The 25,815-nt window shown below is 43.5% G+C and overlaps 1 protein-coding gene across 6 annotated transcripts in view; it reads right to left on the minus strand.

Annotated features, from left to right (window-relative positions):
• dgkb (diacylglycerol kinase, beta) overlaps positions 1 to 25,815 on the minus strand; it is a 959,831-nt gene that overhangs the window by 601,533 nt on the left and 332,483 nt on the right. For 4 of the 6 annotated variants that reach the window (XM_078535051.1, XM_078535068.1, XM_078535036.1 and 1 more), the window contains one exon: positions 19,749 to 19,847. In XM_078535051.1, the coding sequence (XP_078391177.1) occupies positions 19,749 to 19,847 (99 nt within the window). Of the gene's footprint in view, positions 1 to 19,744; positions 19,848 to 25,815 lie in introns of all 6 variants that reach the window. The other 2 variants (XM_078535062.1, XM_078535044.1) reach the window with 1 other exon arrangement.

The raw sequence follows: 25,815 nt of genomic DNA on the forward strand, positions 1-25,815 counted from the left end.
ATTTATGATTAGGTGTCTCCAATTGTTAATTAAGTCCAACTAACAGCACCAGCAGATAATGGTTACTTTCTTTTTACTATATAATTACAATATAATTACCCACAGGATATCAGAACTATACAAAACCTTCGCACTAAATGTGCCCTCATTAGAAATCAACTTATAACGCACAATTATTCAGTCAACCTGAATTAATTGAAACATTATTGCATTAATGGATGTAACATTAAGTACCAAGACCTGGTAATTTCTGTGGAGTTAGGGTTTCAAGTGCAGAGAAACCTGCTTATTATGATAATGTTTTACACTCTAAACCTACTCATTATCATAGAATTCCAAAACACAGCTCCATTCCCCATTCATTTCTATGTAATTTATCATGTTTCAGGTCATAATACAGCTTAATGTCACTGATTATTGTATCTAGGTTACAGCATCCCAACCAGTCACAATTAACCCACGTTAAATATGCAAACATCTTTGAACCGTTTCACACCTCATCTCTGTGTGAATGACCTCATTTTTCTTTCTTTAAGTAGAGGTATTTATTGCCAAATGTTCTCCCCTTTTCCACTTCTGTTGGAATACAGTTCACGGTCACAGATCATGCTTTATAGCCAAATGGCCACTCTGTGAGAGTCGGATCAGCGAATGGAAGTTAATGGGGAGGAATCATTCCACTTGTAACCACTAGTTAGTGAAACCTGCTCGAGTTTCCCCTCTTTGAGCCAGGGTACTGGAAAAAAATTATAATTCTGCCAGTGCCACCCCAGCCAAGATCAATTAACTCAACACAGCCAGGAATGAATCTGAGATTTCCATCCATATAGCTCAGCTAGTACTTTTCTGTGATGTTATGACTTTTTCTTCATCACATTTAGCTTCTGGAGACACTAACAATAATCAGTACCTTTCAATTAACTTGATCCTAAATTTGTTTCTGTTCCATCGTAGTTAGTTCTTGAATTTAAAGCTCTCTGAATTTGAAATGACCATTTGGGCCCTGACTCTGGATTCAGGCCACATTTACCGTATAATTGCAGTATCAGTGTGAAATAAAACATTTCACATCAACATTACAGATGTAATATGATGTATCCTTAGGCCAAATAGTCTCGGTCTATTTCATGTCTTCTTATGTTGCAGAACATTTGTCCTGTTTTCAACATTTTTATGAAGGATGAGTACACCAATTTGGTTTGGCTTTTCCCTATGGACACAAAAGAAAAACTAACCAGCCACTTCAAATCCTTATCAAAATTGTCAACTAATTTTCCCCAACTGTAGATTTATGAGCATTACCTAAAGCTACGGAAACAAAAATGTTATGTTAAATAAAGATCTCCCCTTCCACTTTTAGTGTGTTCTCAGAATAAATTATCATGCAACAAGACAAGATCTTTTAACTAGTTTCTGGCACTTGGAATACTCCTCTTGCACCGAGGCCTCTTGGAAGTTGCAAGAATCTTATAAAAGTAAACTTTGTATTATTTTGCGTTGTTCATGAATGGGTTTTATTTTCCCTATTACATTGAATTTTACAGCATAGAAAAAGGTCATTTGACCCAAATGGTCCATGCTAGTGCTTCTGCACTGTGAAGGAATCTGGCCATAATTAGAGGTTATAAGGTTAAAAGAGTTATTTGCCTATGAATAAGAGCATAAAAGATTAAAAATAGTTCTTTTTTCCAAAGGTTTTCTGTATGGTTTTATAATGCATGACTGTGAGCCCCTTTTTGAAGGAGTTTGCCTCCCTTAGAACCATAATCGTAACTTCTGGTAAGAGGGGTTTGGTCCTAAAGTCACGAACCTTCCTTACCACAGTGTGAAGCATTGAAGTAATGATAACATCGGGCGGCCATTTAATGCCCTTCCCTGTGGTGGGGTTGGTGGAGGGGGTATTCAATCACCGGCTGCGGGGGGGGGGGGTAAAGGATGGGGATCCCGCTGCCTTCCCATCTCCACCCTAATTAAGTCTGTGGTGGGAAGGACTGATGGTAGTCAACCCGACATGCTGCCAACTGAGGCCCTAGGCAATTAATGCCCACTTAAGGGCCTCTTACTGCCACCGCTGGTATTAACCAACTGGCAGGCAGGGGACTGGCCTTGCAGGGAGCGCAACAAGCAAACCTGTGCACTGTTGCTTGCAGGCTCCAGTGGAGCGACTCCCTTGTTCAAAGACACTCAGTGCCTGATTGAGGGACCCAGCATCAGGAAGGGCGGGGGGGAGGGGGACCCGCTGAGCACCACCCCTCCAATCTTGCTGCCAACTCCCACTCTACTTGTGAGTTTAGGGGGATGCAGGCCGGGGGAGTTCAGTTGTGGAGGGAATGGGAGGTTGCAGTTAGGAGGAGGGCTTCAGTGGGGACGGGTGGTGGGGGGGGCAGGTTAAAGTCAGTGGGGGATGCAATCGTGGAAGGGTTAATGGGGATTGCAGTCAGGGGCTGCAGTTGGTTGGGGGGGGGTTGCTGCAGTCAGAGGGGAGGTGTAATCTTGGGTACCGTGCGGGTTAGGGAGAAGGGGTAGGGGTGTCTTTTTGTGGGGGGGGGGAGGGGTCGGGGAGTAGTTGGGGGATGGTTCCCATGAGGGGTCAGGGGAAGTCAGTACAATAGTTACTCAGAAGCCAGAAGTGGTTTTAATTCTTCTAACATTTTCCTGGGTAACTATTACTGTAAAACAGTCGGAACCACCTGAAGTTTGCGATTTAAATCGCATTTTCAAATGATTCCCAGTGCAATGCAATTGCCCATCTGAAATTGGAACTTCCCGAGCAATTGCAGTGCAATCCTTGCCTGGGAACTTTCAGAGGGTTTCCCCAGCGCATCTTTGGGATAACCCCCCAGAGACACTGCCCAGAGCTCAGAAGGTATGGGCCTATAAATATTGAGAGTACACCCTAGATTTTTAGTTTTGCTTAACTCGCTTGAGCATCTCTCAAGGTAAATGAATGGCTACTGGGGTGAGGCAATGATACTTCTTCCTTTAGCTGTGTCAGAATCATCTCATTAACCTGATAATTAACTCGGGGATTAAGGTAAATGTTACTTTAATAATCAATTGATGTCCTAATTAAATATTTTACTGTAACAATGTTTGGATTTTAAAATTATATTCTTTACTAGAAATAAGATTGTATTTTCTATATTTTCCTAGAACTATTAACGTTATGATTGAGTGCCTCACCACCTGTGAATTGCGTGTTCAGTTGTTTGATAAAATTCTATATATTTTAGAAACTATATTGTCTCACATATTCTTCTGTATCATTAATTCATGGGTCTATCTCCATACCCTCTTTGGTGGAAGAAGATACACTTACAATGTCTGGCATATTATAATCTGGTTGAAACTTGTTAGCAAGGCTACCTGGAGGAGGTAATATTCTCACCTTGTTCTTTTCCTCTGGGGAGAATTCGACCAGACCTGCAGACCCATTCAGTGTGTTTAGAATTTGGCTTCCTTGATCTTAAGTTGAGGGTGAATGTTTGAGAAATATGCCTGATCTGGATGGTCCCAAAAAGGGGTTAGAACTATAATCCACCACAGTGAGTGCCCTTATGAGGTGAGATTATGATCCACCGTAGCACCACATAAGCCTTCTCCCAGCTTACTTCATAGAACCCCATCAATAGATCCTACTATTACTTTCTCCCTCATATACTTATCCAGATCCTCCTTAAATGTATCTATGCTATGTACATTAACCACTCCACATGTTAGCAAATTCTACATTCCCACCACTCTCTGAGAAAGATGTTTCTCTTAAATTTCTAATGGATTTATTAGTGACTGTCTTGTATTTATGGCTCCTAACTTTGAACTCCTCTGCAAGGGACAGCTTTTCTACATCTATCCTATCAAACCCCTTTATAATTTTAGAGGACCTCTTTCAGGCCATCTCTTAGTCTTCCCTTTTCTATTGCTATGAATCTACCTTATATTTGATAAATTTGGTTCTATATATTTTCTTTCTGTAGACATGCACAATATTGATGTTATGTAGAACAGGAATAAAATACTTGACAATTTTTAAGATTTCTGCACTAATGCACTGATCTTACATGGCAGATTTAAATCTATTTTTTAGATTCTTATAAGCTGCTCTTCAGATCTTTCACATTTCTTCAATAAAACTGGAATTTGCTTCTATTCCTGTGCCTCTTCTTCACCTCAACTCCTACTGGACAACCAGACACTTATTGGTTTCTCTGATTCCCCATCTATGGCTGAGCTACCTCCTGAGCTTTAGTGTGGTTTAAGCGCTCTCATTCAGAGTTGCCAGTACACTTACAAATCAGAAAACAAAAGCATGAACCTGATAACAGTTCACACTGACTTTGACTGTTACCATAGTGATAATATTTGCATTATGTCATCTGTAGCATTGATTCAACATTGCACAGAAGGGATGGGTGCCAAATGCGATGTACTAATCTGAACTAGCTGCTCCAAAAGATAATATTTGGTCTAACCATCAAAAAATATGGTAATGTAAACAGAGCAAAAATAATCTTGACACCATTTTTCAACAGAAGACAACCCTTGAGAAAATCGGTCAGCTATAGGCTCTCTCAAATAGCCTTATTTAGTACATAATCTGTGTCAATATGTTACAGAAGCCTGATTAAATCTAAAGAGGAAAAAACTTTTTTAAAAACAAGAGCACATAGTAATCCTAGAAAAGCCCATTGGAACACATCCGTAATTAAATTGGAAAGGAAAAGAAAAGGAAGAGTAACAATTAAAGAGTTGGAGAAAGGGAGGGAGGCAGGGTAAAAAAAAAAAGACATGAACATTTGAGCTGGTGTTTTCTAATCAGCCCCTGTTGTTCTTTTTAGTGAAATTAGAGAGGGTATAGTTAAAGGACCTATTCCACCAGGTCCCTACCCAGTTGTGCGACCCTCCTATTCAGAAGTGGAGGGTGACATGCAATATCGCCGTCCATATATGGTGAGTGTATTGTAATGATGTTCAAATGACAGAAATATATGTTTCCTGCCATTCATCTTAGGAACGCCAGTGATGCCTGTCTGGTCCTGGCATTCAGTGTTTCTACAGCACGTCGAAAATTTAGGATGGCATAATTGATTGCAATGTCTTGTGGTGGCTAGGTTTTAAACAGAGGTTATCAGAAACTTACACTTCAGGAGGCTTTAAGCCAATCTTCATTGTCTTTCCATGGAGACTGCTCTGCAAAGACCCAAGAGCCCACCAAAATTATTTAAGTATTTTGGATGCTAGGAATTAGGCCTGGGCAAGCAGAACTAGCAGCCAAATTCCACTATAGCAGAATATTTATCTGTAAACCTACACTTTGTGGTCTATTTGGCCACAAGAGTTTTGAAACAGCTTGTCAGGAAAACTTATTAAACTAGTACTTTCAACTAGTCAGAATTTTCTGAATGCTCATTCTGAAATAACACAAGGATCAAGATTAAAGTTGAGGATAGAGGTTTAAAGTCACATTAATTTTAACAGCATGGACAAGACATGTATATCTCACACTAAGAGTCTTCTGATACAATACACCAGTATCAATAAAAGTATCAGTATCTGCTCAAAGTGAACTATTACAAGCCAAAAATATATTCTGCTATAGATCTTGTTAATTTTCCCCAAAGCCATGCATGTTTTTGTATTTCAGAGGCTCATTAAATTTATCCTTATTATAGGCTCACTTGTCAGCATTGGAAGCAATGACACCTCCTTCTTTATAATATTTTTTTCTTTAGATTTTAAAGCATAATTAATAGATACTTCATGCAAAGCTGTACGATAAGATTTTTTTAAAAATCATCACAGAGGTAGCATCAGCCTTCTGAATAGAAATACAGATCCCTATGCACAATGACTGCACAATGTTCAACATCATTCGCAACCACTCAGATACTGAAGCAGTCCATGTCCAAATGCAGCAAGACCTGGACAATATCCAGGCTTGGGCTGACAAGAGGCAAGTAACATTCACACCACACAAGTGCCAGGCAATGACCATCTCCAACAAGAGAGAATCTAACCACTGCCCCTTGACATTCAATGGCATTACCATTGCTGAATCCTCTACTATTAACATCCTGGGTGAAACTGAACTGGAACAGCCACGTAACTAGTGTGGCTACAAGAGCAGGTCAGAGGCTAGGAATCCTGCGGCAAGTAACTCATCTCCTGACTCTTCAAACCCTATCCACCATCTACAAGGCACAAATCAGGAGTGTGAAGGAATACCTTCCACTTGCCTGGATGAGTGCAGCTCCCACAAGAAGCTTGACACCATCCAGAACAAAGCAGCCTGCTTGATTAGCACCCCATCCACAAACCTTCACTCCCTCCACCACCAACGCACAGTAGCAGCAGTGTGTACCATCTACAAGATGCACTGCAGAAACTCACCAAGGCTCCTTAGACATTACCTTCCAAACCCATGGCCGCTACTATCTTGAATCACAAGGGCAGCAGACAAATGGGAACACCACCACCTGGAAATTCCCCTCGAAGCCACTCGCCATCCTGACTTGGAAATATATTGCCGTTCTTTCACTGTCATTGGGTCAGAATTCTGAACTCCCTCCCTAACAGCACTGTGGGTGTACCTACATCGCATGGGCTGCAGCAGTTCAAGGAGGCAGCTCACCACCACCTACTGAAGGGCAATTAGGAATGGGCAATAAATGCTGGCCTAACAGCGACGCCCACATCCCATGAACAAAGATTTTTAAAATGCTGGAATATTGAGTTTGTTAGTGAGAACTTGAAATTGCGAATGAAGCAGAAAAATTTTATGGACAATAATCAATGCTTTGTCGGATCTAATTTTCCTCATCGAAATAGAAATGATAGTATGAATGAGGTAACTAAATAAAAGCAGTTATAATGCCAGATGAAGAAATCTAGGGGAGACGGTAGCATAGTAGTAATGTCAATGGATGAGTAATCCAGACTTCGGTTCAAGTCCCACCAAGGCAGCTGGTGGAATTTTAATTAATTGAAACTAGTCTCAATAGTGGTACCCGAAATTATCAATGAATATAGTAAAAAATCCATCTGGTTCACAAATGTTCTTTAGGGAAGGAAATCTCCTGTCCTTAGCCAGTCTGGCCTACATATGACTCCAGACTCACAACAATGTGGTTGACTCTTAACTACCCTTTGACATTTAGCTCAGGAGTAATTAGGCATGGGTAACAAATGCAGGCCTTGGCAGTGGCGCCCACATCCCATGAAACAATAAAGGAAAAAAATCACTTTATAGTTAGCTATTTCATATATTTTAACATTTATATAAGTGGTACAAAGATACAGAAAGGAAAACAGCAACTGAGATATCCCCAGGGCAACATGTTCTATTGACGTTGTATGGAATACTGAACCATTAATTATTATAGTCAAGCCAGATATAAATGCAAAGATAAAGTCATGACAATAGTGCTGTATGAATCATTGCTAATTAATTATATGAAAATTAAGAAATAAGCAGGCAGGGAAGGAAAAGATGCCACCAGAGTTCGCTATCAGACAGCTCCCTTTGTGCATTTTTCTTTAGAGTAATTGATTCTTATTGTGAGAAAAAGGAAGCTGACCAAGGTGGCAACATTAATGTTTCACTATGACCTTATATTTGTGCAAATATGTTCTCTTCTACCATTCTGGGACCATGAAAAGTGTTGGCAACATGGGGGGCACACTTAGGTTTATAAAACAAATAATTTAAATTATTGCTGATTTAAATATGAAAAGCTCAAGCAGTAAGTCCAGTTAAAATATGTTGCTATTTTAATATTGTTTCTCTCTCTGGTAATGTGAAATGAAATGGTCACATTACCAACCAGGTGGAAGGTTTAACTATTTTCCACAGGGCTTACAGCATCAGTAATAATCAAAAGGCACAAAAAGACTGGGAAATGTCTCGCAGTTGCTCACTTTCTGATGATTTTCTGTCGCCAAAGTCATAAATTTCTCAGCCAAAGTTAGAAATATTAAGCAGCTGTTTACATTCTATTCCAACAACAGTGAAATCGCAATGAGTCAAACTCAGATCACACAAAATTCCAGTTAAGTTGAAGTGACCATAAGATCATAAGACATGTTATGATCGCAGCTGAGGTTACTCCTGGACAAGCCTGATCCCAGAGGGCAACCCAGCTTGTTAGATCCTAACTTTTATTTATTTATTTAGATAAGTGAAGAGTGGCTACAGAACAGGAGTCAGCTGATGAACTTTTAACAAAAGAATAAAATATTTATTCAATGAGAAAAGATTAACTATATTACAATGTTCCTTCACCCACAACTATGCTTTTACATATATATATAGGTTTGTAAGACTAACGCAAGCTACAAAAACTCATACTCTAATGTCCATAGAAAGTACACAGTCCATGTAAACCTATGGCACCCTGTGTGGTCAGACATACTCTGAAACCAAGTGACAGATGCCACCTCAAACAAATGCTATGGGTATCTCCTCAACTCCCCCGAGACACTTATCACACCAGAGCCAACCAGTCTCACTGAATTCCTTCCTTCACACAAGGGTTTTCAATTTCCACTCTCCAAGACCTCGCCTTGGAAGCTTCTCCCAAACCGGTGCTTTCTCTCAGACACCTTCCACAAGGGTTCACCTCCAGGGTTTCAAACTCTTCTTCTGATGTTCCTCTTCCCTGGGTCACCACATGCATTCAAGCGGTCTTCCATGCACACACTCTCACCAACTCAGTGTTAGCAGTACACCACTGCTTCATTTGCGCAAAGGAAAGAGTAACAGACATTCAGCCATCTCTTTGGGTCTTCTTGCCTCTTGCAAGCTGTTCTTGCTTTAAATCTGCTTTCTGCAGCTTTTGTCTCTTTAAATCTGAAGCATGGAGCCTTTCTCTCTGCCCCTCACTCTTAACTTAATTAACAGGACCTTTTCCCAGGTTCCTGTCCTTCCTTTGACTAGAAGGTCTTCTTTGGATGTTCCCTCTTCCACTATCCTCAATTTTTGGGTTTTTTCTTAGCTTAGGGTTGCTATCCATCCCTTCTAGGCTGCTTCTGATTCACAACTGTCTTAAAACCAACTGAACTCCAACAGCTTCCAAAAGAACTACTGTTTCTCTTCTTCTGCGTGTGTGTCTGTGGGAGGGACCTGCCTCTCTGACCCCCTGTTGCTAGGCAACTGTCCAATCCTTCTACCCTTGTATGTTTACTTTCTCTTTCAGGGTCGTAAAACTCCTCATTAGAAATGCAAGCACCTTTCTAAAGTGAAATTAAAACTCCATTTGACCTTTCTTAACACACAGATACAGAAACACAAATTAAACTTAAACTTTAAAGCTAAAACTCATTCCTAACACCCACAAATACAAATATAACTTATTTAAACTATCTCTATTCCCTAACAGACATAGGAGCATAAGTAGGCCATTCGGCCCATCGTGTCTGCTTCGTCATTCAATGAGGATCTGATGATCCTCAATTTCACTTTCCTACCTTTTCCCATAATCCTTGATTCCCTTACTCATTAAAAATATGTCTATCTTAGCACTGAATATACTTAACAACCCATCTTCTATAGCCCTCTGCGGTAAAGAATTCCACAGATTCGCTTCCCTCTGAGATAAGAAATTCCTCCTCACTTCTATTTTAAATGGGCGCCCCCTTACTCTGAGGTTATGCCCTCTGGTCCTAGACTCTCCCACAAGGGGAAACAACCTCTCAGCATCTACCCTGTCAATTCCCAGAGGCTGAAAAAGTTTAGGCAAAAGCAACCAAACACCTCTTTCCCTTCCTCCGTTTAACTCCCTGAAGCGCTCAACTGCAGCAATCTATTGTAAGTCGCTCTAGGTTGGCTACTTATATATGCTCCTAACACAAAAGGCCTATCTGAGTCAATTAATGAGGATCCAGTTTCAGCTAGTTCTTAATTAAGCTGCTCTTTCACTGGATCCCCTGAAAACATCCTGCTTAAGTGTGTCTACAGAATTTAAACTGTAGATTTCAGTTTAATGCCAAATACAAGCTAAATTAAGTTTGTACAAAATGAAAATTTAGACTTTCTTAGCCAACAACTGCATGCACACAGTCCTAGGTTAAAACGGTCAACCAATCCCGCCGGCAGAATAGCAAATCCCATAGAACCAATGCTCGTGATAAACCAAAATTCTGCACTAGTAACTCCAGAATAGCCAAACTTGTCTAACTTGTCATATGACCACATCAACCAATCAAAGTGGAGTTAGACGCCCTACCCACCTGCCTGTTTCCCTAGCCGATGCCGCAAAGGCTTTAGAGTTGCTCTAAATGCAAAGTTCCAGTCTTTTACAAGGTCAGGCCATTGTAAGGTGTGCACAAATAAAGACTTTTTCATACATTTATTACTTTACTGTGTTTTCACTTGGCATTTGAATATTGTTTTTGACATAGACCACATTTGAAGGCATATAGGGTTACATAGAGATGCATTTATGTGGGAATAGGACCACCTTGGCTATCACAAAGCTCAGCTTAACATGAATTTGTGGGCAGATCCCTTGGGATTCAACTGAATTTAGAATAGCTGGTGCACTTCTCTATGCAGCAACAGTCCATTTGTAATTGACCATATGAAGTGCACTGTGCACACTTTATCCAAATGTCATAGTTACTTTCTGTAAACTGCCCCCATTATCTGTTGTTAATAATACCCCTACTGTTATAAACAGTATATCATTAAACCTCACTGTGAGTAACATTAGGAATATATACCAAATATATTCCCTCTTCACGCACTTCTTGTTTACAAGACATTTGTTCCTGTTGTCACTGTGTAGTCATATTTTGGCATAATTTTGAATTTCTCCATTTAGAAGGAGCTGTCTATATAAACTTTTGTGGTGTAAAGGCTCCCCCACATTGGTGTTGGCACTGTAATGATCCAGTTTTGTGTCTCCTAGCTGCTCAGTTATACTGCTGTACAGTACCACTGTATAGTGTCACAACTAACTACCCTTCTCAAATTGTGGTAATATTCTCTGTAACTACAATTCATACAGAATCAAAATCTTATGTACAAGATAGATAGGTTGACCTCTAAATGGCAACTGAATAATGCATGTGCATTATTGGCCCAATTACCTTCTGCCACTTAACACTGCTTTACCTGACAAATACAGTCGGTGTTGACTCCCTGGGGTAAATTCTTACCTTAATGGCCTGAGCCATAATCTAGTAGAATGGATTGCCCATCATTTAAAAGATGCCCACTCATGAAATTCAATCGAATGAAAATTGGGCAGGTTTTATAACGAGAAGGTATACAAGCAGGCTATTCAGCCTGGTCCACCATTCAAATACATTGTAGCTGATTTCCCTTATCTCCCTTGGTTCCATGACCTTAAATACAAAAACTTATTAATCTCAATGTTGAAATTTTCAGTTCACCTATCCTTAGCAGTTCTTTAGCAAGGCTGGGGGAGGTGGGAAAACAGTTCCAGATTTCCACTACCCTTTGTATGAAGTAAGTGCTTCCTGAAATCACTCCACTAACAGATTACTATCCAGATGATGATGAAGAAAATACTTGAAGGCATAAGCACCAATGCCGAATTATTAAAACTGGGGATGCTCATGTAGCCAGAATTGGAGCAGTGCAGATATCTTTGAGGGTTGTAGGGCTAGAGGAGTTTACAGAGATAGGGATAAATGAGGATTTGAAGGGATTTGAAAGCAGGGATGAAAAATAAAATTGAGTCATTGTAGGACTGGCAGCCAATGTAGGTCAGCAAACATAAGGGTGATAGGTAATTGGGACTTGGTGCGAGTTAGAATATGGGAGCATAGTTTGGGATGAGTTTATGGAGGATGGAAAAGGGGAGCCTGGCCAGAAATGTATTTAACTAGTCAAGTCCAGAGGTAACAAAGACATGGATGAAGATTCTAGTAGCAGATGAGCTGAGGCAGGAGCTAAATTACGGTGTGGAAGTAAACGATCTTCATGATGGCACAGATACATGATAGGAAGCTCAATTCTTGGTCAAATATGACACCAAGCTTGAAAACAGTCTGGTTCAGCCTCAGTCAGTTGTCAGGCGTGGGAGCAGATGGAGTCAGTGGCTAGGGAACAGAGTTTGTGGCAGGTACCGAAGATAATGGCCTAGATCTTCCGGTCTCGGGATTGCCGGAGACTGAACGTATGACCCTAGACCAGGACTCGACAGAAGTCTCAATGCATGGACATACACGGGGATTGCCGAGGAAGTTTGAACTTCTGATGGGCAATTCCCCTGCTCCTCGGACCCTCCATGAAAGTCTCCGACTCTGAGTTAGAGTCAGAGAGCTCAGACAGCTCCAATTTACTTACCTGAATTGTTACCCAGGGAATGTTAGGCAGAAAACTCCTAGTTTAACTCCTGGGTATCTACAGAACTGACCCTCCAATCACTCACACTGACCCCTCAACGCTTCTCTGGCCCTCCCAAATACCTCCCTGATCCACCCCGACTACCGGAAACCCAACTATCCCCCAACCAGGCTTGACGACTCCCCGACCCACTTCACCCCCTGCCACCCTACCCACCTGCCACCTCACCCACCTACTTAAACAAAAACAGAAATACCTGGAAAAACTCAGCAGGTCTGGCAGCATCAGCAGAGAAGAACAAAGTTGACATTTTGAGTCCTCATGACCCTTCAACAGAACTAAGTAAAAATAGGAAAGGGGTGAAATATAAGCTGGTTTAAGGTGGGGGGGTGGGGGGAGAGAAGTTTTGTTGGGGGGGGTGGTTGTAGGGACAAGCAAGCAGTGATAGGAGCAGATAATCAAAAGATGTCACAGACAAAAGAACAAAGAGGTGTTGAAGGTGGTGATATTATCTAAAAGAATGTGCTAATTAAGAATGGATGGCAGGACACGCAAAGTACAGATAGCTCTAGTGGGGGTGGGGTGTTTTTACCATCTGTTTTTATCATCCTACTTACTTCACCCGCTCTAACCACCTGCCACCCTACCCACTTACCTAATTCACCCTATCCACTTACCTACCTAGCCGCCCCACCAACCTGCGCATTCATTCAATCATCCATTCACCCATTGACTGATGTTCATACTGGACCCGCAAGCTTACCTTATGGCAATTGGTACCATAAAAATGGGATGGAGCTTGCCTTCCACCCAACTCTTCAGCATTTCGATGAGGCTCTTTGTAAGGCTGTACACTCTGTATCTCTGAAGAAGCCAGGCTCAGAAGACCCAGCCAGAAATGTGGAAGAGAGTCAGGGCACAGAAAATTACAAATGCAGTAGCAAGCCAATGCTGGTTGCTGCTTCACAGAAGATCCGGGCCATAGGCTTTGGTCTTCCCAATGATGATTTCAGGAAAATTTCTACTCATCGAGTAGTGGATGTTGGAGATGCAGTATGACAATTTAGAGGCAGTGGAGCCATCCAGGGAGATAGTGCTGAGGTAGAGCTGGGTGTCGACACTGTACATATGGATCCTGACATTGGGTGGAAACGTCCCAGATTTGCACTAAGTGTGGCAGCAGGCAGGTAAAGGGACATTTCACCCACTGCCACAATGGCGGCTTTTCGCACTGTATCGTCCTATTCCTGCCTCATTAATGATGCAGCCACAGGAAACACACCATCTCGCTAGCAGGCAGCCTCCGATTTGCCTGCCACGCTGTTAGCTCACCGCTTCCTCACATGGCGCCATATTTAAACTGCAGCTGCATGCACGCTCCTCAATGCTTGCAGCCCAGAAGGGCACTGGTGAAGACATGGCCCCAAAAGCCAAGAAGAGTGCTGCCTTCCCCCGATTTAATGATGGATCCCTGGGGTAGCTTCTGGACACTGTGGAGGCCCGTTGCAATGTTCTATACCCCTGCTCTGGCCGCAGGAGGCCCATCAGTCTCACCTCTCTGGTGGCAGAGGTGGTCAGTGCCAATGCTGCACACGGCAGGCCGGCCATCCAGTGCAGAAAATGGATGAATGGTCTCATTCCTGGGTAAGGCAACCATCTCATCACTCTAAACTCACCCACTCAATTCCATCACACATTCACTGGCATCTCACCCACTGCCAGCTAAAGGGATATCACCACTCACTCTCTCATACATACCCTCACATCTCCATCAGGCACCATCTCCTCTGGAGACTGCCTCCTCAGCCCTCACCACCTTGAGGCCACTTGCACAGATCAACATGTGGCCCCACACACACCCTGTAATACCCTACTTCCCCAGTACAGCCCTAGCCCTGCAGCCATCGAAAAGCCAACCCTGCCTTACGGCTGGTCTGGTAGGTAGAGACCTGCCTGTGTTCCCCCTAAAAGTGATGTGGTGCTGCCTGCGAAGCCTGGTGCTGATGATCACAAGTGCTGCCCGAAGCAAGGTAGGCAAACAAACCTCAAAGTCCCGAGCAAAGTGCAGCTCACCAGGTGCGTGTCGCTTATATACAGTTGTGAAACAGAGTGTGGTGCCCAGATGATCCAACGTGGGGGGAAGATTTTGGCGAGCAGGGCTTATAATGATATGCCGATATACTAAGATGACGTTCTCGATGTCCGCCGGTGGGAGACGCGGCCCGCTATTGACCAGCAGAGTGGACAATTGCAAACTGGCATCACGACATCATGAAACCAATTTTTGCCCTTCCTGCCATATTGGGCACTATCACCCCAGATTTGCACTAAGTGTGGTAGCGGGCAGGTAAAATAACATTTTGCACTCCAGCCACAATGGCGGTTTTTCACGTCATTTTCACGTCCCAAACACGCCACATTAATGATGCATTCCCGGGAAACACATCGTTTCCATGGCAGACGGCCTCTCATTCACCTGCCATGCCATAACCTCGCCGCCCAAGTGCGCTGGGCACCATATTTAAAGTCCAGCCACGCGCACACATCTCAGTGCTTCCAACCCAAGACTGCTGCAAAGAAAACCTGGCCCTGAAAGACTGCAGCCCCAAAGTTCAATGACACATCCCTCGAGCACCTTTTGGACGCAGTGGAGGTTCACAATGATGCCCTCTACTGCTGCTCTGGCCACAGGAGAAGCAGCAACCTCACTAAGATAAAAGGCTTGGGAGGCAGTGGCAGGCTTGGTCAGCGCCAATGCACTGCAAAAGAGGACAGCTATTCAGTGCCGCAAGAGGATGAATGATCTCTGTTCCGCCAGGATAAGTCACTCTTTTCATCACTCTCAACTCACACACTCACAAACCCATCACACATCCACAGAGATCTTATTCACTGCCGGTTCAAGGGACATCACCATCCACTCTTTCACACACACTGTCATTGTCCACATCCTGTCCATGGGACCACTCACCACCCACACATGCCAGGCATACTTATGATCTGACCTGACAGGTGTCCTGCTTACACTCCATCTCTATTCATGCAGGACAAGCTGGCATACAAAATCAGGGTGAGGTTGCAGACTAGTGGAGGAATGCCTGAAACCAAGGTCCTCACGGACTTTGAAAACAGAGCCATCCAGCTGCCAAGCTAGGATCTGGACCGCTCCTGTGCTGACGGTGAGGTTGTCAGTTCTCTACCAAATGAGGATCCAGCAGTGTAACATTCTATGCTATGAGTGATGTGTCCTGTTCCGCAGTCCCCTGCCATATGCGAATTGTCTCCCTTTACTTCCGCAGGCACATCTGGGAAACAGCTGACGGAGTCCATGACCCAGGGCCTCCAATCAAGCCGCAAAGAAACCTCTAAAGATAAATCTGGAGGCACCCTCCCTTGAGGTCCCGTCACAGCGCTCACCCACACCCTCCACCAGTGCAGAGACACACACCTCGGTGGGACCGAGCTTTATAGCACTGTCTGATTCGCAGCAGGTGGCGGAGGACTGCTGGAGGCAGGAACATTGCTGAGTCAGATAACGAGCCTCTGGACTCAGTCACGTCACAATTGCTGGAGCTGCCAAGGCAAGATAGGGAACATCAGGAAAGGATGCCCACTGCACTCCTCAGATTGCAAGGCATGATGGAGGAGTCTGTCCGCCTTCAGACTGAGGTGATAGTGCTGGCATGCCGAGGCACGGAGATCAACACTGGTACGATGGCAGCCATGGAGACCTTATCCAGGACGTCGCTCCTGCAATGCTGTTTGGGCTCAACTCCATCATTGGCCTCCAACAGTGTGTATGTGAGAGGGGTGCGGGGCAGCTCGATCTCACTCCAGCTACCCCCCACTCCTTAATGAGTCATCCAGGGGTTATCGGGCGCCCATAGGGAGGGGGATCAGCAGCTGTACCCCCCGGGGCCATCCATCCAAGTGACTCCAGGGGTGTCCAGCCCATCCAAATCACCTCTTCCTGTGACCTCAGCAGCTCTAGCTCCACAGGCCGAGGAGGGTGCCACTGTCACACAGCAGGACCCCAAAAGGAGGCCGGTTCCTGCGGGTCTCGGCCCTCCAGAGGATGCCCACCAAAGTCATCACAGACAGGGCGTAGCAGTCAGCAGGCTGCCTCCACCTCCGCTGTGGATGTCCAGGGAGCAACAAGATGTAGCAGCAGGGTGAGGAAAGTTAAGAAGATGTAGTTGTACAGCCTGGGCACGGGTGTTAATCACTTGTACATAATGTTCACTATTGTCAATAAGCTCCCAAACAATATCTCCCTGCCTATGGCTCCTTGTTCTGATGAGCAGTGTTCTTGTCACTCAGATGTGAATCTTTTCTGCACAGGATAAAGGCAGGTGTCTCAGTCCAGGGCCTCTTCCCTGTGCTTTGTGTAGCCTTCAGCCCACAGTGATGGTCCCTTTAGGGTGGGGCTGGTCCCCATCTTATCAGCATCTGTGACCGGTGACACTGTGCTCCTGAAGGGGTCAGGTGCTGAAAGCAGACAAAGGATCAGATGCTTTTAGTGTTTCATGACTGTGTCTCTATGATACGACCCTGATTACAGAGCACAGGCAAGCTGCCCTCAGCCAGACAAGTGTCTCAGAGGCTATGTGAAGATCTATGGAGTGCCCTCGCTGCATGTTGTCATCATCCTCCTTCAGTTGATCAAGTATTAGGGCCCCCACTGCATCTCCATGCCAGGAGCACTATCACAGAGGGAATGTGCATTGCTATTAGCAAGACTGGAGTCAAACGTTCATAGATACAATGTGACCATCTATGGCGTCTCCTGAGTACCTGTCATCATCACCCTCCACAAATCTGGCAGCTATGAGGGCATCCCGAGTGTGCCTGCCTCGTTTGGCCAGTGCAAGGGCCTCATTGCTGTCATCACTGCCTTCAAGAACCTCCTTATCCTCTTCCCCATTGGCGTTCTCCTCATCAGAGGAGACCTCCAGCTCCTCCATCTCTTCCTCAGCCTGCTCCTATCCCCATTAAAACCTGGCACTGTAAAGGGCGGCAGCAGACAATGATGATACGTGATACCCTCTGTGGACTATATTGCAGGGCTCCACCAGACTAGTCCAGGCACTGGAACCTCATTTTCAGTATCCCGATGGTTTGCTCCATCAAATTGTGAGTTGCAGCATGAGCCTCGTTATACCTTCGCTCTGCTGAAGTTTGAGGCCGCCACACAGATGTCATCAACCACAGTCTCTGCGGGTAGCCCTTATCCCCGGGGAGCCATCCCTGCAGCTTCTGTGGACCCTAGAAGATGTCACGATCTGTGACTGACTGAAAATGTAGGCTTTATGCACACTCCCTGGAAACTGTGCGCACACATGCAAGATGCGCTGCTGGTGGTCCCACACCAGCTGCACATTCAGCGAGTGGAAGCCCTTGCGGTTGACATAGTTAACCACGTGTTGCAATGAAGGTCTGAGCCCCACCTGAGTGCAGTCAATCGCACCCTGCACCTGTGGGAAACCCGAAACCTGGGCAAATCCAATCGCTCTGCACCCCAGTTGTCCTGGCCCTGGGCGAAATGCACAAAGTTGTGTGTTCATGCAAAGTTGGCATCTGTGACATCAAGGATGCATTTGTGGGTGGAGGCTTGTGAGATCCCTCAGAGGTCACCTGTGGAGCCCTGAAAGGAGCCACTGGCATATAAGTTGAGTACTGCGATCTCTTTCACGGTCACTGGCAGTGGATGCCCTCCATATCCTCATTGCACCAAATCCTGCAGTAGCTGGCAGGTGTGACCAACCACTTCCCTAGACATGCGCAGTCTTCAGCGACACTGGTTCTCGATTATCTGCAGGAATGAAAGGCGGTGTCTATAGGCCCTGGGTCTAGCTAGGCGCTGTCCAGCGACAGTTCGCTGTGGGTCTTCGGCGGCATGTGTGGGAGCCCCAGCTGCCCCTTCTTCCAGAGGGTACTGCTCCCTCTGCCCAGCTAGTTGCCTCAGTCACTCTCTTCTCAGTCATCTTCACTCTCTGTACGTCATGAGGCATACAGCTAGGTCACCATGCCTGATGTACTCCTGCAGGATGAAAGAGAGAGGTGTACTAAGAACCTGCCTTGGTTAAGTCTGAAGGTCCCTCAATGCATCTTGGAGAGTGCTGGCCACCACTTGGATGTGCTGCATGGCTGCCCAAAACCCCGCTCACCTCCGCCCCACTCCACCTGACCAATTCGCGGCAGCTTTGCCCATTGGACTGCATGCTGTGCTCTCGGCTCAGGTGCAGGCATTCTCCTAACCTGCGCTGCAAAGCTGAACTGTTAGCTTGAACCATGGGGGAGACTGGTCCAAACTGGGATGATGACATTGCAAGGGGCTGTGAGCGCCTCTACCAGTGACTGCTCCATGGCCAGCTTTAGCGAGGAGATTGTACAACATGCCCAGTCGTCCAACTGTTCTGCAGTCCACTAAAATGCTCATTACTTTGCAGTCTGTGCCCAAGGGGTGAAAAGCTCTGGAGCGCTTGGTGGCACTTTGATGCCTCTGCGTTGCTTGAGTGGGCAGATAGCTAGAGGTCCAACTCCAACCATATCAATGTGGCTGCGCCTGAACTGTCTCAGCTGCAGAGGAATGGTCGCTCTATACAAGGTGCCCCTAATGCAGGTGGAGTGGACAATCACAAACTGGTTTCACGACGTTGGGAAACTGATTTTTGGCCTTCTCGCCATATTGCCTGCTCATGCCACAGAACAGGCCCCTGCCAGTGGGCACCGACGATTCCGCCCATTGTCCGCCTAAGCCGGCCATGACGCCTGATGCCAACAGGGATGGAAAATTCCGACCATTGTCTTTTCAGAAAATGCTGGTGAGGTGCAATGCAAAAGTGAGAAAAAGAAGGGGCCAAGAATAATATGAGGGCAATTGTGAAAAATATGTGCCCAAGTTCCTGATTTACTCTGCCAGTGGATGAAATTCAATGCCTTTGCATAAATTCATAATATTTCCCCATATGCAATCTTAAACTACATTACAGCCTTTACTTCTCTTGCAGTTGTCAGCTATTGTTTAGACAATATGGCATAAGCATCCATCTCATGCTTCCAGCAGGGAGCCACACTTACAGGAAGATCTGGGGCCATTGTGGTGGAACCTGAAAACCAGCCCACAATGCTTTCAACAAGCACAGCTCCTGACAGGAAGTTTATAATCAGTGAGTTTGCCTGTTTACACTAACTTCCCTTTTAAATCACAGCCTTCCCTAGTTACTCTTCAAGTGACATCAGCATACAGATATTATTTCTTTATCACATAAGTAAATTCATGAGTCTTAATACTTGATTTACAACATGTTTGGATTATATTTTGTAGTGAAATACCAAGTTATTTCTTATCTTGCACGTACTTGAACATTTTATAACCCTAGCCAATTTCTGAACATGTGAGGAACGTAAGAGATTTTTAACACAGGCAACTTACCAGTACGATGGGACAAATAGAAGATGGTGGTAAGATATGATCTTTCAGTGGTCCACAATCACATTCAGGCTTCACGTGGGAAGCACATTTGTTGTGGAGCTGTAAAAAATAATCATCACGGTTGAATATTTGGAATCAACTTAGCATTGAAAATAAATAACATATAAAGCTAGAAATTATTTTGCTATTTTAGCATGGGCATTAGCCAAGGGTTTCTTTGGAGATGCCCTTGCTTCACCATATTTTCATCAGAGCTGCAGCACTACCTCCATTTTCATGCATAAAGATTTCTGCTGCACTTCTGGCAAAGTTATGGCTGTGGAGTAGGAGCAGTTCCAAGGAAATTTGTAGCCATTCACGCCTTAAATATTGAACAAGGAATATCATACAAATATGTTGAGCACTCATCCACTAATATCACCAACATCAATCTTTGGCTGGTATTCCTTGAGATTTCAACATATCCTGGGTCTTTCCCTTAGCAGCTCAAAATTTATATGGTGCTAATTGGCCAGAATATGACTGATCAGAAAAGTATGTGCAGAGCACTTGAGAAATGGTAACTTCAGGTGGGTCACCAGTGTTACACAGGCATTATTTATTCTCTTCTTATGGAGTTTAGTTGTGAATGTATTAATTTGTTGAAGGGATTGAAACAGAATAAAGAATATTGACATAGAACACACTATGAAAAATTAAATTTAATTAACAATAAGTTACCAAGAGTTATCTATTTGTCCATTTCATATTCAATTTTTTGTGCAGAAAGAGGTAGAGATTTGGAGTTCCAGAAGCCTTGTTAGGCAAAACCAACTGTTCAACCTGTATTTGACATTGTCTTAGTAGCCGAGAGGAAGTAATTAGGAGAGACTGGAGTCATCCCCCCCTTGAGAGCTTCCCACAGCTTCCTAGGTGATGCGTGTATACACTAAGAGAAAAGAAAACAAAAAAGTAGAATACCAAGGTAGAAAGGACCAAGCCAGGAATGCACAGAGTCATAAATAATTGAAGACCAAGAGACTTCTTGGAAGGAAGATGGTTTGGAAGGAGTTGCAGCCACATGATAGTGGGGTAGGCAGATGCATGATAATATAGTAAGATGGAGATTTTCAGGCACAAACAGAAGGTAATGAGGAGCTGCTGCGAGAGAAAGTTCCAAAATACAAAGCTTGAAGTAGTGTGAGAGAGGAAGGGAGGGAGGAAGGGTCCTCCAGTTAAATAAGATATTTTCACAGCAAAACAAATCATAATTTCTCCATCCATCTTTGGGCGATGCACCTCGATCACTTCATCAACAAACCCCTCTCTTAATTGCCAAACCAGGTATTATGATGTACAGGGTTGTTTTTACTAAGAGTCAAGAAATGCATTATGGAACAGGGAGGATCACCAGTAACTAGTTATCAACAGATTGCTTCTGTAACAGTGATGTCAGTCTTTGGGCTGGATTAAATCCAGCCTATTGCAATGGGAACCATGGTAGCTGGGTCCACTTAATCATGAGAGGGGCCCCATGTCAGTCTGCTGACAGTGGGAGAACTCCTATATTAAGTCAGAGGGCGGAAGGGGCTGACACAGGATACCCAGCTGCCTGTGACAGGATGTCAATCAGGCTCATTAATGAGCTAATTGACACCCATTATCCCTGAGTCCGGAAGGCTGTGTTGCCTGTCCGGTGCTAGGGTTTGCAGCATCTGCTCGGGGCTGGAGAGGAGCATGCAGTGGGAGGGGATAGTTCCAATTGGCATGGCCCACATAGGTACCAACAACATAGGTAGGACTAGGAAAGAGGTTCTGCTTAGGGAATACGAGCAGTTTGGCGCCAAATTTTTAAAAATACATAATTTCAGCATTATTACCTGTGCCATGAACAAATTGGCATAGAGTAAATAAGGGAGTTTAATCCATGGCTCAAAGATTGGTGTGGGAGAGATGGGTTTCGATTCATGGGGTATTGGCACCAGTACTGGAGAAAGTGGGAGCTGTAGCGTTGTGGTAGTCTTCACCTGAACTTTGCTGGGACCAGGGTTCTGGAGAGTTGTACAACTAGGGCGGTTTAGAGGGTTTTAAACTAAATAGTGGGGGCGAGGAATCACGTGAGTGAAGGTGTGTTAAATTAAAGGGAAAGGACAAGGGAACAGAGCAAGGCAACAATAAGGGTGATAATAATCAGTGCATGCAGGAAAGGATACAACAAACAAACTAAGGGGCGCACCTGCAGGTAAGGCCAGGGATTGAAAAAATAGCAAAAAGGCAGAACTAAGGGCACTGTATCTGAATGTCCATAGCATTTGTAACAAAAAGGATTATTTGTCTGCATAAACAGAATAAATATGCATTATCTGATAGCCATCAGAGATATGGCTGCAAGGTGACAAAGATTGGGACCTGAATGTTCAAGGGTACTTGGCATTTCAGAAGCTAGGAAAAGGTGGCAGGGTAACTTTGTTAATTAAGGATGACATTAGTACAATAGTAAGAGATGACCTTAGTTCTGAAGATCAAGATATAGTATCAGTTTGGGTAGAGGTAAGAAATAGCAATGGTAAGAAGTCACTTGTGGATGTAGCTTGTAGGTCTCCTAACAGTAACTGCATTGTAGGATGGGGTATACAGGAAAAAATAATGGGAGCTTGTGAGAAAGGTATGGCAATAATCATGGGTGATTTAAATCGACACATAGGTTGGACAGATCAGATCAGCAAAGGTAGCCTGGAAAATGAGTTCATAACAGTGTTTTTGGGACAATTTCTTAGAGCCAAATAGAGAGCAAACTATTCAAAACCTGGTAGTGTGCAATGAAGCAGGTTTAAAGGATAACTTTATATTAAAGGAACCTCCGGGTGGCAGTGATCATAACATTATTGAATTTTGCATTCAGTTAGAGGGAGAGAAGGGCGAGAAGCGTGGGTTTAAAACCAGTATTTTAAACCTAAATAAAGGGAGTTATAAGGGTATGAGAACAGAATTGGCAAAAGTCAACTGTGGAAAAAAGGTTAAATGGTAGGACAGTAGAGAAACAGTGACAGGAAATATTCCATAACTCTCAGCAAAGATCTATTCCATTGAGAAAGAAAAACTCAAGGAGCAGGATGCACCCATATGTGGCTAATTAAGGAAGTTAAAGACAGTACCAAATTGAAAGAAATAGTGTACAATACTGCGAAGATTTGTGGTAGCTCAAAAGAGTGGATAGATTTTAGAAATCAGCAAGGAATGACAAAAAATAAGGAGGGAGAAATTAGGGTATAAAATTAGCCTGGCTAGAAACATAAAAAACAGATAGTAATAGTTTCCTTAAGTATTTGAAAAGGAAAAGAGCAACTAAATTGAGTGTTGATCCCTAAGAGGATGCGAGTGAAAAATTAATAATGGGAAACAAGGAAATTTCCCAAAGTGTTGAACAGGTATTTTGCGTCTGTCTTCACTGTAGAAGACATAAAAAAAATCCCAAGAATACTTAGAAATCAGGAGGTAAAAGGGAGAGAGAGAAATTTAAAACAATCACAATCACTAGGGAAAAGATGCTAAGAAAACTATCAGAACTAAAGGTTGACAGTCAACTCATGGCCTTCATCCTACAATCTTAAAAGAAGTGATTACAGAGATAGTAGGATGCATTGATCGTGGTCTTTCAAAATTCTCTCAATTCTGGAAAGGTCCCAGTGGATTGGAAAATCACAAATGTAACACCTCAATTCAAGAAAGGAGGGAGACAGAAAGCAGGGAACTATAGGCTAGTTGCCTAACATCTGTTATAGGGAAAATGCTAGAATCCAATATTAAGGATTTAATAGCACAACATTTAGAAAATCATAATACAATCAGGCAGAATCAACATGGTTTTGTGAAAGGGAAATCATGTTTGACTGCTTTATTAGAATTATTTGAGGAAATAACGAGTAATGTAAAGGGAACCTGCAAATGTGGTGTACTTGGATTTCCAAGAGGTGCCATATCAAAGGTCACTACACAAAATAAGAGCTCATGGTGTAATGGGTAACATATTAGTTGGATAGAGGATTGTTTAGCTAATAGCAAGCAGAGAGTAAGGATAAATGAGTCATTTTTCAGGTTGGCAAGCTGTTACTGGCAGAATGACACAGGGATCAGTACTGGGGCTTGAACTATTTACAAACTAGATCAATGATTTAGATGAAGGGGCTGAAGGTATGGAAGCTAAATTTGATGACACAGATATGTAGGGCAGCAAATTGTCAAGAGGACATAGAGAGTCTACAAAGGGATTTAGACAGGTTAAGTGAGTGGGCAAAAATTTGGCAGATGGGGTGTAATGTGGGAAAATGTGAACTTGTCCATTTTGGCAGGAAGAATAGAAAAGCGGCATATTATTTAGATGGAGAGACTGCAGAGCTCTACAGTACAAACGGATCTGGGTGCCCTGGAACATGAATCACAATAAGTTGGTATGCAGATGCAGCAATTGATTTTGAAGGCAAATGGAATGTTGGCATTTATTGCAAGGGAAATAGAGTGTAAAAGTTAGAAAGTGCTGCTACAATTGTACAGGGTGTTGGTGAGGCCACATCTGGGGTAATGTGTGTAGTTTTGGTCTCCTTATCTAAGAAAGTATATAATTCCATTCAATGCAGTTCAGAGAAGGTTCACTCGACTAATTCCTGGGATGAAGGGGTTATCTTATGAGGAAAGGTTGAGCAGATTAAGCCTATAGTCATTGGAGTTTAGAAGAATGAGAGGTGATCTTATTGAAACATATAAGATCCTGAGGGGACTTGACAGGGTGGATGCTATTTAAAATGGTCTTTCAGTTAGGATTGAGTTAAGTGAAAAATTTTCTCTCAGAGGGTCACTAGTCGAATGAATTATCTTCCCCAAGAGCAGTGGAAGCTGGGTTATTGAACATGTTCAAGGCTGACTTAGACAGGTTTTTGATTAGAAAGGGAATCAAGGGTTATTGGGGCAGACAGGAAAGTGGAGTTGAGGCCACAATCTGAACAGCCATGATTTTATCAAATGGGGGAGCAAGCTCAATGGGCCAATTGGCCTATTCCTGCCCCTAATTCTTGTGTTCTTCTGTAATCACTTAAGTTATTTTATTTTGGTGGTGTTGTTTGCGGGATAAATGTTGGCCAGGACACCAGGAGAACTGAAAGCACAGATTTTTTTCACATCCAACTGAATAGACAGATGGAGCCTCAGTTTAGTGCCTCATCTGAAAGACAGTATATCTGCCAATACAGCACTAAACTGAAGTGTCAGACTGCATTATGTAGTGACTCTACATAACAACTGTTAATGCTGCTATCACGTGTGTAAGATTCTTGATTTGGGATTCCTAGGATATGATGGTATGTTTGAAAGAGAGACTTATAGCTTTTTCTTTTTTTAAGATAATCAGAATTAGGGATTGCAATGCTGGGGCAATGGAAACACTTTCCACTTCAGCACACAATCTCTCCTTGAGGTGCTTGCAAGTCAGACTAAAGAACTATCAGACCCAACTTCAGAAGAGTACCCACTATTGCACCAGTATAGCAGTTTTCCTATTTCCTACACCATCTGCTCTTAGGCCTACATGAGTGCAATTGCCAGTTGGTACCACTTAAAGCTGCAGGACCATTTACAATAGGAGCTGGATTAAGACTCATTTCAGTTACGATCCATACAACCAACAGACAAGACTCTCAGCTTTCATTTGAATTAGATGTGAACCCCAACTTCAGAGGTGGAAAGATCAGTGTATAACCCAATGTGCCATCTATCTTCCTTAGAGACATTCACGCGTTAGGTGCCGTATCATTTCTCCAAGAATGTCTCAAAGTGCTTCACATTAAATACTTGTAAAGCTTAACTATTGTAATGAAGGCAAATGCAGCAACCAATATATGCACAGCGAGATCCAACAAACAGCAATGAAATTATGAGCCAGCTACTCATTTTTTGGTGGGGTTGACAGCCCAAGTCATAAATGGCACTGCGAGTGACTGTGATCATAGTGCATTTCCTTTCCTTGTCCTCTTTGACCTGTTTGCAGCATTTGTACAATTGTACACACATCTATTTGCATTGGAGGCAGCTCAGGGAA

The sequence above is a fragment of the Cetorhinus maximus genome, chromosome 3 (genome assembly GCF_964194155.1).
Source record: "Cetorhinus maximus chromosome 3, sCetMax3.hap1.1, whole genome shotgun sequence".
NCBI classification, from domain to species: Eukaryota; Metazoa; Chordata; class Chondrichthyes; order Lamniformes; family Cetorhinidae; genus Cetorhinus; species Cetorhinus maximus.